Source organism: Capsicum annuum, chromosome 8, assembly GCF_002878395.1.
Source record: "Capsicum annuum cultivar UCD-10X-F1 chromosome 8, UCD10Xv1.1, whole genome shotgun sequence".
Taxonomy (NCBI): Eukaryota; Viridiplantae; Streptophyta; class Magnoliopsida; order Solanales; family Solanaceae; genus Capsicum; species Capsicum annuum.
The window spans coordinates 56,714,817-56,728,943 of record NC_061118.1 but is presented as its reverse complement, the minus strand read 5'-3'; the positions used below and the strand labels follow the sequence as shown (position 1 = coordinate 56,728,943).

Below are 14,127 nucleotides of genomic sequence, written 5' to 3'. Positions count from 1 at the left end.
ACCACAAATCATAAGATTCAAGCAAGTAAGAAGAAACTAAACTTTTATTGATTTAAATATTCATTACATTCATTTTGAATAGTCCCTCTGTGAGGTAGCCTTTCCCTACTTATATTTCTCCTTTACTAAGTATAAATTTTCCAGAAATAGATAGACATTTGGAACCATTTTTGTCAAGAAGTGATACAAAAATCAAGTTCTTTCGTAACTTCGGTACATACAGGACATTGTTCAAAGTCAACTCTTTGCCTGATGTCATTTTCAGGCAGATTTTTCCTATTTCTTCAACTTTTATAGTTGCAGAGTTGGCCATATATATATTTTCTTTGCCTTGAGATGGAGCAAAAATAGAAAACAACTCCTTATTTGCACAAATGTGGTGGGTGACAGCGGACCATTCTCGAGGATTTCCCACCAAATTGTATTCAGACAGCATGACACACAGATTATCCGTTTCTTTCTTGGATTCAACCATATTTGTTTGGTCCTTCTTTTTGCCTTTCTTTGGGGCATGACAATCCGTTGACTTGTGTTCAATCTTGCCACAGTTAAAGCATTTTCCCTTGAATTTCTTCTTAGGTTGATTTCTTTCATGTCCAGCTTTCTTTCGTTTTTTAGAGTTTTTGTGGTCGTCTTCTACTATATTTTCTCCACTTATTACAGAGTTTTCTTTCGACCTTCTTTCCGTGGCTTTGTTGTCTTCTTCAATGCGCAGTCCTACTATAAGATCTTTCATTGTCATCTGCTTTCGCTTATGTTTCAAGTAGTTCTTGAAGTCCTTCCACATAGGTGGTAACTTCTATATTATTTTCGCGACTTGAAATGCCTCGTTCACAACCATACCTACAATTAAGTTCATGTGAACATTAAGAACATTTTTAATATGTTCAACAAAGGTATTCATCAAACTCATACCTTCCGCAAGGAGATCGTGGATGATAACTTGCAGTTCCTGGACTTGAGATACAACGTGCTTGTTGTCCATCATTTTAAACTCAAGGAATCTTGCAACAAAGAACTTTTTGGTTCCAACATCCTCAGTCTTCTATTTTCTTTCTAACGCCCCCACAACTCTTTTTTGTCGTCTTCATTCCACTATACACATTGTATAGTTTATCTTGGAGGCCATTTAGAATGTAATTCCTGCATAGGAAATCAGAGTGTTTCCATGCCTCCATAACGACAAATTTTTCTTGGTCCGAAGTTTCCTTAGGCACCTTTGGAGCTTCTTCAGATGTGAATCTTTGAAGACATAAAGTTGTAAGGTAGAAGAACATCTTCTGTTATCACTTTTTGAAATCAACAACCGTGAATTTTTTGGGTTTCTCCGCTGATGTCATTGCCTGCGGAGCACCCGTACGATTTGTTGTGGCAATATTAGTTGCTGCTACAGTCGTTGTAGTATCATTCACTTGACTATCAGTAGTCAACTTCTTGTCACAATAAGACAGTAAGTTTTAGTATATCAAAATATTACTTATAAAGTTGTAGCAACTTTAAACACCCCTTGTTTCTAGTTTAATGATGAAATTTTTATGGCTTTCAATTGTCAACCGAATGACCTCTAACTTGTGATGAAGATTTTATTTCTTCAAATCACTTGTTAAGTTCAAACGGAGTAGAAAGCTTAAAGCTTTAATCTCCAGAAACCAAACAATATAGATTATGAAGAAGAAAAAAACTTTAGTGAAAAGAAAATTTCACTAAACAAGAAAAAAAGTTTTTTTTCCCAATTATTTCCTTAAGATTGTTGTCTTCTCTTACACAAAAATCTGTATTTTGGCAAAACAACTTCAACACAAGTTCAAGAATAAATCAAGAACACTTATGAAGTTTCCAACACCTTCAACAGAAGATTAAAAACGACCTTTCAAAGAAGTGTGTTTTAAATATTTTAAAGAAAATTAGATGAACCAGAAAAAGTCAAGTCCTCTGAGTTCACAGAGTGTCCTTAAGGAAATAATTTCCCTCAAGTACCCGAGGTTGTGAAATTTTTCTCTCAGGATAAAATGGCTTAACAATCTGACTGTAGTGGTACCTCAAACGATCGGATTCTCTTTGAACTCACTCAACAGTTAGATGATCACACGAAGTATTTTAGAAGACAAGAAATATTTTTAAGTGCAGAAAAATTCGTACTGAACCTGTGGAAAAATGCAGGTTTATATAGCCATGAAGTGTCCCTTCCGAAAGGTGGCAATGGTTCACTGGAAAGGTGTATCCTTTCTGAACAGTCATGTCTGTCAACTCGAAAGAGTGTCTTTTCCGAACAGCCACAACCATCCAAACAATCATACTTTTTTCCGAAATAGTGTGTCTTTTACTCGAAGAGTTGTGTTCTTCCAAGCAACTTTTCATTTTTCATTCACACCAATTGAACCCAACAGCTACTCCCTTCGTCCCATTTTACTCGTCCCAATTTGACATTGCACATTAATTAAGAAAAACAATCAATAATATAGCTACTTTACTATAGTACCCTATTAAATGATGTTTACATTTTAATTTGGAGATAAAACAATTAATACTAAGGGTAAAAAAGAAAAAAAAAATTGTCATGTCTTAATTAACGAAAAATGACAAGTAAAATGAGAAATCAAATTAGAAAATTTGGGATGAGTAAAATGGGACGGAGGGAGTATATATCTATGCTGTTAGACCTTTAATTTGTCTAAGACATGTAGAAAATACTTCATATATCTTAACTTGCCATATTAATTGCTAGCAATAGTGCCAGTTTCCTATTTGAAACTTCCTTCTTGTCCACATGCTCTATTTATAAATACCTCGTACTTCTAACTTCCAACTTGTTATCCATAAGTTATTCATTTTTTCTTTGTGTTGTCATCCCTTATAATTTGCACATCAATCAGTAGAGTACCATTGAGGGCATTTTTTCAATTTAATTTCTACCTTGAAAGAGAGAAATGGCTGCTAATAGTTGTGCAGTACTACTTCAAGTGACCAAATGCACATTCCAGAGGCCTTCACTTCCACCCAAAATTGAGCACTCCAGGAACCCACTCTCATCTACTTTCAAGGTAAATTACGTAATTAACTTTCCTCTTTTATTACACAACATGTGTCCAAAACACCTTCAAAGTTTGTTTTACTAATATAACTTCTTTGAAATAGCTAAGCAAATATGTTTTTTTGATAATTCAGAAATTCAAACGAATAGGAATGAGAATTGGGGTGGGGGTGAGACGGGAAAAACTAGTTTTAAATTTTCTAAATAGGACATGACTGGTTGGGCAAAATATATCCTCCGATACGATAAATATTTCATTTTCCAACTTACGTCATCGGTCATACTATAAAGGAGGGGGGAAATTTAAAGCTAAATAGCCGTCAGCATTACATTTGGTATCCAATTTTGGAGCTACTTTTCCTGATAGATTTGGACAAAACTTGATGTCAATCCGTTCTTTTTTTCTTGCATAAACACATATATACTCCCTCCACTGGATATTAATCGACTCGCTGCCGTAATTAATAGCAATACTAATGTTGAACATATATAAGTTTTAACCATGTTCATTACATTGCAAAAATTAAATATTATTTTGAACATATATAAGTTTTCATTACTTGGTCAACAGGGTCCACGTAATGTTCATCTACAAAAATTTTACCGCGTCTATTTGTTAATATTATTTTTTTCATTCATATCTATATGAAATCTTGAACAGTACTTCGGACAAAATTCCTGGCCTTGTTTCTAACTATACAAGAAAATCTATACATACAATTATACATAGATCTGACTATAATGTTGGTGTGTGTGTATATTAAACTTACAACAGGGTAAAGTTCAGAATTAACTAATTAAACATCTTAGCTGTTAAATACAAAGTCCAAAATTAACTTGCATGCAACTTGATGAACAGCCACTATTGAGGGAGTTGGACCATTTTCCAAATATTTCAGTAGACGTTCCAAAAGCTATCAAGGAAACTCCCTTCAAATTATTGGACGCTTTTGTTGACTTCATTTATGAATTCGTTGACCAACCGTTGCTCCCATCTCAGGTACTAATTTTTAGCCTTGAACTCTAAATCCTGATTTTTTTTAATTCTTCTTTCTTTTTCTCGAATAGCAAGGAGAATTTTTACATCCTAATGAATAACAAATTTATTTAATTTAATTGTTATAGAATAATTTTGCACCGGTTGAAGAGATCGGAGAAGCTACAACAGTAAGAACAGTTGAAGGAAAAATTCCAGATGATTTTCCAGAGGGTGTTTACGTAAGAAACGGTACGTCGTTGTTCTTCCATTATTTCTTTGTTTAAACTAGATACGTTTACACGGATTGACAATGCCATTTAGGGAAAAAAAAATATGAAGAAAGAAGTTCGAAAAGATAAAGAGATAATGGTCAAAAACATTCTTAGAGAGTTACGGTATCCCCATTTTCGAATCTCATACATGGACTATTACTAATTATTTATCAAAACACACCTTAACTATCAGTATGAGTATTTAATCCTTAATTATTTTGGAGTATTCTTGCAGGCCCAAACCCTCTATTTGGAGGACTAAAATCGACGAAATCTATATTTGGGGAGTCAAGCCACATGTGGGTTGAGGGAGAAGGAATGCTTCATGCTCTCTACTTAAAGAAAGACAGTGGCAGAAAGAAGTGGAAGACATGGTACAAGAACAAACATGTCCAAACAGATACATACAATATGGAAAAAGATCGAACCAAACCAGGTTTTCTTCCTGCTATACAAGGCGATTCTCCTGCTATACTGTTCTCCTATCTTCTAAATGTGGTATGTACTACTACACCAATACCTACATATACTATATAGTAAATTTGGATCACCATGAGTAGATGTATAATTATAAATTTCAAATCCCGTATTCATCAAATAGGAGCACTACTTATGTATATTTGTTGCGTTGCAGTTGAGGTTTGGCGTGATAGACAAATACTTGAGCAACACTAATGTGTTTGAACATGCAAATAAATACTACTCAATTGCTGAGAACCATATGCCTCAAGAGATCGACATGCATTCCCTACAAACTCTGGGAAATTGGAATTTTCCTAGTGGATCTTGGAATAGACCCTTCACAAGCCACCCAAAGGTACGTTACACACAAATACATGAATAATTAAGTTACAAAATTAAAAATAAAATGAACATATAGTTCCATATCTACTATCTTTATTTAATCATTTCTATATTTGTTGCCTTCTTACATAACACAGAAAGCACCTGGCACCGGGGAACTAGTTATAATTGGTATTGATGCGAAAAAACCATATTTTGAACTAGGTGTGATTTCAGGTACGTAAATATACCTTATTGTTTTAATTCTTTGATTGGAGATAATTAATAACAATCAAGATTTCGAATAAGGATCTCTCTCTCTATATATATATATATATTTGTTAATTTCTTTAACCTCTTTCAGCTGATGGAAAGAAAATGGTTCACAAAGCGGATCTCATGTTTGATAGATGTGCGGTTTGCCATGAAATAGGAGTTACACAGAGGTAATATATATCATATATAATTTTTTTACTAATGCATAGCTAACTTGGTACCATCTCAAACGTGTAGGTACAATGTGATCATGAATTTCCCCCTAACTATTGACATAAGTCGACTAGCTCTTGGAGGCCAGTGAGTATATATATATATTAATTTTCACTTTCTGATGACAATGTAACCTAGTATACACACATATACATATATATATATATATATATATATATATATTGATTATATCTGATAAATATTATATTGTGATTACTGTAGGTTAATGAGGTTTGAGAAAGATGGATATGCAAGAATTGGAATATTGCCACGCTACGGTGATGCCAATTCCATCAAATGGTTTGAGGTTGACCCTTGTTGTGTATTCCACGTCATTAACAGCTTCGAACATAATGATGAGGTACATACTTATATATTCTCAGAAAGTGATTTTCTTTATTAAAGAAAATTGGAATACCAATTATAACTAATAATAATAAAATTTTGTTTAATTTGCAAAGGTGGTGGTGAGAGCATGCAGAGCTCGTCAATCAGTTATACCGGGACCCAGTTCTAGTGTCAACCAGTTAGAAAAGTTTTTCAAATGGATTAAAAGGGAAACAAGTTCCATAGATGACGGCTCTGAGTTCACAAAAGAATCAACTTTCCCTCGTGTTTGCGAATGGAGATTAAACATGAAAACTGGAGAGGTTATTGAGAAGAAAAATCTATCTGGAGATGAGTTCGCAATGGAATTCCCCATCATCAATGAAAAATTCACTGGATTTAGTAATAAATTTGCTTATCTACAAGTTGTTGAGTTGAAAGAGGTGTCTGGCTCAGGTAAACGTATTATATATGTGTACAAAATTTAACATCCTTTGCCACTTTTCTTGCAAATAATCAATAGAGCTTGTGATCATCGACTTATAGTTATATACAAAATTATTTAAACAGGATACACTAGATTTGGTGGGCTAGCCAAGCTTCATTTTGAAGAAAAGAAAGCCTCTACGGTATGTATATATACTTTACATTTCCAATTTCTTTTTTTTTTTTTAAAAGGGATTAATACTTTGATATATTAATCTTTGGGAAATATATTTATAGGATGAAGAAGACGAATTGGTTAAAGCAGAATATCACATGTTCCCAAAGGACACATTTTGTTCAGGAGCATCATTTGTTCCAAAACCTGGAGGCATCGACGAAGACGATGGTTGGATCATCACATTTACGCATAATGAAAATGAGAATATTTCGCAAGTAAGTAAAATACAATTAATTAGAGTCAAAATTATGATATTCGGACTCATAAACTTAAATGATCCATTCACTTCTAATTGAGAACTAAACGCATGTTTATGCATACCTATATATATTTATTTCTTGCAGGTTTGTATAATTGATGCAAAAAAAATTACGGATGTGCCAGTTGCTATTATCCCTTTATCGAGTAGGGTTCCATATGGATTTCATGGAGCTTTCATGCCATTAGAGTTAAGATCGTATATATAAATTTCAGAAAAAAATTATTACGCATGCGGTATGTCAAGTCATACTTATCTGAGGCATTTCGTTTTATTGGCAAATGGAGGTGTTAGGCCTAACTTTTCAAGCAACCAACAGATTCGGCATTATATATCATGGAAGTTTCAGCAATCAGTACAAGAAACATTTTTGCATGAAAAGTTTTGAGAATATAGTTAATAGATTGAAAGTCTAAGTAGATTTCGTTTAGAGCAATGACGAATCTTCTAAGTAGATTTCGTTTAGAGCAATGACGAATCTTTCTCTAGGTAGATACTAAGATGATATATTGTACTATTCTTTTACTTATTCTTTATATGATGTAATTAAATTTCTAATTACATTGTAATTGAAGAAGCATTTAGTGATGTAAAGTATGCTTAAGAATTTAATTTACTATAGCAATTCAAATTATAAATGGGAATCTAATATAGGACTATATACTATTAATTGATTCCATTATTGGGTTAAAAAACAATCTTCTGTTCTATGTTTAATCAACTTGCGTTCCCATTTAAATTCTAATTTAACCTAATGGAGTAGTACATAATGTCATAATATCACGATGACGTTCAAGTTCGATTCTCAATTTAAACTATTGCTCAATGAATCAGCTCTATGCATGGATTTAACTTTTTTTAAGTCAGCATAGGTGCGCTTAGGATAACTTGACTCTAGCTAAGTAAGGCCTCATTTGTTTGCCTTTAATGGAGGTAATCTGAATGATTCAGATTTCAGACCATTAAGTGCATTTATTTTTTATTAAGATTTTAGCACTTAATAGGTCTGAATAAGCCTTAATCATTTACATCTAGAACCAAGTCTTAATAGGTTCACCACTCTATTCATAATCAGCAGTCACAACTACTGACATCCTCTGCCACCGTTATCATTGTCAACCATCACTCACCACCACCAACCGCCTCCCCCATCACAACCACTATCGACAACAAATACCGCTACCAACCACAATTGTCAATCGCTACCACCCCTGCTACCTCTTTTACTCTAATTATATTCACCGCCACCACTGCCGTCAACATCACCATAATCAGCAACCACTACCGGTCAATCCCTACTACCAACCAACCCATCTATCACAACTAGTGTCACCGCTAACTACCACTAACACATCACAACCTCTACACATTATTTGATTGCCACCACCATTGTCACTAGTAACGCCACCTCTACCACCACTTCAACCAGTACCATCGCTACAATTTTTCTCTACTAACAACCATCTCCATCATCACAACAAATAACATTTCCAACTAGCACCAACACATCGTCAATCATCATACATTCATGTTTCAGCCAACACAATCAACACCTTAAACTGCTAACATCAAGCAACGTCACATCGCAACCACCACCACCACCATCAATCACCACCATCATAACAGTCACTACAATACCAACCATCACAATTATCACCACCAGCATCAATCATTGTCATCGCAACCACCATTATAAAACATCTCCACTATCACTAACAAACATAAATGTTTTTTCTCAATCAAATACTAATAATTTTGTTGTATTAAATTACATACTTTTTTAATATATAATTAACTTTTTATTTGAATTGTATTTTTTATTTTATTATGTATACTAATAATTTTTTTTTATACATTCAGATGTTGAAAAACAAACAGTCTTAATCATTCAGTTTTCAAATCTAGAGACAACATCTTAATCATTCAGATGTGCATTCAGATTCAGAACTAGCGAGATGATCAACTCGCCTTCTTAGCTTACCCCCAACACAAGTTTTCAGAGAATCGATTGTTGATAACGCATAGAGGCATATCTAAGCAATACGAGCATAAAAATGGTATACAAATAAATCATCTACTGGAATGAATCTACAAATACAGCTAGCACGTGTAATTAAGCAATCATGAAATTGTAAAGTTGTTATGGGGCATCAGTTTTTATGTGTAGGCAGTGCATCAACCTCATATTTTTATCCATATTCGGAGCATAGATCCCTGCCTTACTTGTCTTTAATTGTGCATCACTCTAATGTTTTAATCATTTACCTGGATTCTAATGTGCTCAACTAAGTGATAATGAAAGCTAAATAGCTAATCAATTATCACATATAATGCTTATATTGCTAAGAAGTATCATACATTGTAAAAACACAATAAACAACCCTTCGGTCTAATTACTAGATACTTCATAAATACCAAATCTAAATCAAGCTTGCCCACTCACACGAATTAGAGGTTTTAATGCACACAAGCATCACAGGAACCAAAGTCAACAAATTATGCGATCGTGCTTGTTGTTTCATGTTTTGATGATGACGAGATATTACTTAAGGGACCAGGTTCGTTGCTTACCTTGCTGATACACAATTGTCATATCCTGCACAGTTTGTCCGCTAGTGCAACAAATGTGCAGGTGGATAACGTACCAGAATGGACACCTGACCCAATTAAAATTCGACCATACTATATATTCTACACTACTATAAATACAAAACGATGCTTCTTCCTCAATAGTTTTTGCAAAATTTGAGTTTTCATTATTGCGGCAGAAACCCTCGTAGCTCAAGGTTACATCTTCATATTGCTCATTGTGTCAGTATTCTTGAGTCAGGTCCTGTAATTGATTTATTCTAAAAGATTGAGAGTAAAGCTTTCGTCTTGCTTTTCGAGTTTCTTAGGTAGAGTTACCTGAATTTGTTCTGGTTAGAGTTAGCCAGTTTTGAGAGTGATTTCGACAGAGGTGTCAAGAGGAAATTGTGATAGAGTTATTGCAATTTAGTGAACTTAGAGTTAAGTCTTGCTAGAGTCTATTAGCATGATTCACTTTGATCATAGTGGAGTTTGAGAGCCTGTGAGTGCATACTGTGGTTTTCTTTCCTTGAGCAAGAAGGTTTCCACGTAAAAATGTTTGTGTTCTTTATTTATAGTTTTTCCTTTCAGTGTTTCTGTGTGTTGTCATATATTGTCTTTTAGGGATCTGGTCCTTTGGTGGTGATTAATACCTGTGTTTCATCAATTGGTATCAAAGCAAAGACACTCTAAAAGGTTCACACCTAGAATGAATTCTTAATCATGACAGCACCACCTAATCTGGAGGAAGGACAATCAACCACTAGGCTACCTCGTTTCAATGGGAAATACTATGGGTGGTAGAAAACTAGGATGTATGATTTTATTATGGCTTAAGTTAGTGAGCTGATGGATATGATAGTTTATGGTCCTCATATGCCAGTAAAGGAAGTCAAAGAAAAAAATATGACCAAAATAATTGTTAAAACCAGGAGAGAATTTAATGATGAAGATCGTAAGAAGATTAAAAGAACTTCAAGGCTTAGAAATTACTAGTATGTGGGATAGGATCTGAAGGGTTTGAGGTGGGTTGCTCTTTGACTCGGGGAAATGTTCCCAGAATCACAAACGCAACAAAGACTAAGAGATAAATGTAGTAAAAAGCACAAGAGTGCAGAAAGATAAAGACACATGATTTTTACGTGAAAACTCCTTGCTTAAGGGAGAAAAATCACGACCTGTCTCCAGGATTTCAACTCCACTATATTCAAGCAACCTTTTGAATATAGACTCCAAGAATTAACCTCTTAATTCTTTGTTTCCTAACAATAACTCAATTACAAGGAAACCAAGCAGTAACTCTACTACTTCCACCCCCAGCTAACTCTAACTGGACTCCTCAAGCTAACTTTAGCTTGGACACAATCACCTAAATCTAGATGATCACAAAGAGTTATTACACCACAACACCAACTACAATCATAAGTAAGCGTAGGCAAGCATTTAAGTACATATCACAAAGACTCGACTATCGAAAGGAAGTAAAGATCAACTCGATGAATAATAAATTCCCTATTATAGTTCAACTTTTGATTGCAGCGTTGAGAAACTTCAGAAAGATCTTTAATTGTGAGTATATGGAAGTGTTAGTTTTCTTGTTCAGAAAGATGAGCATTATATGTTGTAACCCAAGAAAACCTTAAACCATTCTCATTGGTTGAGGTAAAAAAGTGGCAGCAACTTTTTATCAACTCTTGTACTATGAGTCAGCTGGAAAGTTGACTGTGACAACGACATATGAACCCAACCTGTTCCCTAATCCACAGAGGCCTTAGTCATCACAACAAAAGCTTCAGGGAACATATCCCAAATTATGAATTTGTCAATCATCAAAATCAAGGACTTAACAATTTCCCCCTTTTTGATAATGACAAACCCATACAACCATATCAGCATACTCAACATTTTCAATCAATTTCTACAAAGCACAACCTATACTTCAACAACACAATAAGCCACAAAATTATGTACCATACCAGTTTCCCCAACCAATCCCCCTTATTACTGATGCCTATAAGAATACAAGCATACTCCACCTTGTTCTCTCTATCAATAAGCATTTAGGTTCTCCCTGAATAAGAGAGCGCCCGTATGTATCAGTACACCCCATAAACTATATATCTATAAAGCAACTACATATTTCTGTACAATAATATTCTACATATATGCACATACATATCTATCCATATCTACAAATGTAGTCTGTTTTCCCTCTTTTAACATCATCAAAAAGGTTAGGCAGTAAACCAAACATAGATAAGTCATACATGTTAATTTATGGCCATTAAGGCAACACAGATATGAGCAAGAGAGGATCAAATATAAATAGGAGAAGTGATAACACAGAAAGGTCATTTATTCAAGCATCAGGTAGTACCACAAACCATTTACGAAAGTAATAACCAAAAATATTAAAATAAATATGCCAAATATTCACCAGAAACAAAAACTGTTGAGGGAATTAAGGAGATAACGGGAGTGAAAAAAGAGGGAACCAAATAAAATATGATTTCAAGGAGGAGATTTTTAGAAGAAAACTCTTAGTTTCGGATTCCTCTACCCTTTCCTGCACAATTTCTATCTTGAAATTATTTTCCTCTTCACTTTCTGTGTGCTAAAGAAGCCTTCAGCATACTTATTTCTGCATCTCGTAGGGCAAGCAAAGCAGTTAGAGTGTCAATTTCCTTCTTCAACCAAACTTGCACATCCATAAAATCAAACACCACAGACGTAGAATCTCTATCATTCACCTTGTGAAAACATTCATTTCACTTATGAACAGAGATTCCATACACTCCTTTCACTAAGTTAATTTCACCTTTCTACACTCAATATTAAAGTAGGCATATACTCTATCCATCCAGAACCAATAGGGTAGTCTGTGCTTTCAGCGTTGACATTGACTAAGGTGCTTATATGTCCAATAATAGTAGAAGGAAGGTTAACCTTCTTATATGTAAACATTATGTCACAACCCGAACTAAGGCTTGGCCATGACGGGTATCTCAAGCCCACCATAGATTGGAGGCCACCCCTATTTCCTAACCTTATGAGCACAATGATAATAATAATGACAATGCAGAAGCCAACTCAAAATAGAAATAAGAGATGAATAGATGCTCTACGAAAGCTAAGAGTACATAAATATCCAACCAATCCACACGTATCCACAAAAGCCTCTAACAATTGAATATCAACCTAAGTCGGGATATGCCCCCAACTGTAGCAAAATAGGAGTCCAAAGAGATACTCTACTACATGAGAGAAATAAGACTATAAAATGACAAAGCCTTCTGAGGGATGGAAGCTCACTACTTCAAAGCTGATAAATAGATAAATCTGAATCACCTAGCTCTGCACAAGATAACTGAAACATCCCTAGGACTCTGCATTGTATGGGGATACAGCGTTCGAGGATGATTAGTAGGATGAGAAATAACATGTAACTTTGGGATAAGGGATAAAATAATGTTATTTCAAAATATTCAAAATCAGTCAAATCCAATGCACATAATCTGACACATATACATACATACATGTTGGGATAGGGAACAAGGCTTAGCATGAACTTTAAAATTTTAACCTGGATTGTGTAGCTTGGCCATAATAAAATTTACACAGAAGATATATGGGTTGAGTGTCACCCCCTGGACAAGCTCCAGTGTGTGTTAGCCGTACGAATCAGAGATATCATATATGGCTGAGGGTTTTCTTTTACCCTTCGCCCTCAATGATACATATGTACATATATACACTTAGGGGATTCTCATGTAACCTACAAGCACACAGTCATCAAGACCAACTCTCATGTCGGTAAATATGAGTTTCCGGTATCAGTCCTTCGGACTTACACCTTCACGGCAATCTAATACAACCCCCATTAGTGCCCAATTAAAACATTTAACACATAACCTATCACCAATTCTAAGAGTCAATTAATAAGGCATTATTATGTGCTATCGTCATACCAACTATAGATTGCATGCAATGTCATTAGCCAATACTTTGGTGATTCCTTTGTACCCCACAGACTCCATTTTTAAAATCATCTGGGGCATTTCTTCCTACCCTACAAGGTTTTCAAGATCATTATTTTTATTATATAATTAGCCATTTATGCCATGCATTAGTTCCAAACAAAATAAGGCAAACCAAATGATAATTTACATTCTAAAATTAATTATGCTAGTGGGTTAAGGTTACTATCAATTTCCATACCAAAATCAATTATTTGGGGATTCCGTTGTACTCCTATTGTCATAGTTTACAAATTTGGAGAGTCCATTATACCCCTATTCCATCCACCATTCCCATGCACCCCAATAAGTATTCAAACCAATAATTCAATGCATAATAATACCCATTAAGATATTTTCCAATCGTCATGGCATCTACTTCCGGTGGGATTAACCCACCGGAGGAACTAGTAATCCATAAGGAAGCAGATAAGCAGAAAGAAAAAGTGAAAGAGAAATCATACACAGACATACTTAAACCTAAAGAGTACGTGTATGAGAATATTTGGGTGCATTCAAAGATGGTCATTATGGTGCATGGTGAACCAAGCATTACTTGGAAATCTTCAGAAGTGAAAAACACGATATTGTAAGACAATTTACAATACACAATAATTGGTAAGTTCTCTTATGAAAAACCCAATATTAATGAGTTGAGAAAGAATAAACCAATGCAATGTGGAATCAAAAGAAAATGTACAATTGATATGTTAAATGCAAGGCACATACTCATTCGATT

The 14,127-nt window shown here is 34.5% G+C and overlaps 1 protein-coding gene across 1 annotated transcript; it reads left to right on the top strand.

Moving 5' to 3' along the window:
- Positions 1 to 2,756: 2,756 nt before the first annotated feature.
- LOC107879679 (carotenoid 9,10(9',10')-cleavage dioxygenase 1-like) lies at positions 2,757 to 7,441 on the top strand. The gene is made up of 13 exons (XM_016726649.2): positions 2,757 to 3,041; positions 3,891 to 4,031; positions 4,157 to 4,259; positions 4,518 to 4,780; positions 4,917 to 5,099; positions 5,224 to 5,302; positions 5,430 to 5,511; positions 5,579 to 5,641; positions 5,777 to 5,915; positions 6,016 to 6,337; positions 6,452 to 6,510; positions 6,605 to 6,760; positions 6,890 to 7,441. The coding sequence occupies exons 1-13, from the start codon at positions 2,928 to 2,930 to the stop codon at positions 7,010 to 7,012; spliced, it is 1,827 nt and encodes a 608-aa protein (XP_016582135.1). The 5' UTR covers positions 2,757 to 2,927; the 3' UTR covers positions 7,013 to 7,441.
- Positions 7,442 to 14,127: the final 6,686 nt, after the last annotated feature.

Excerpts from the sequence above, each read along its gene's own strand:
- LOC107879679 (XM_016726649.2), top strand. The coding sequence starts at position 2,928 with ATGGCTGCTAATAGTTGTGCAGTACTACTTCAAGTGACCAAATGCACA. Across the intron at positions 5,642-5,776 it reads CGACTAGCTCTTGGAGGCCA|GTTAATGAGGTTTGAGAAAG; the intron begins GTGAGTATATAT and ends TGATTACTGTAG. Across the intron at positions 5,916-6,015 it reads GCTTCGAACATAATGATGAG|GTGGTGGTGAGAGCATGCAG; the intron begins GTACATACTTAT and ends TAATTTGCAAAG.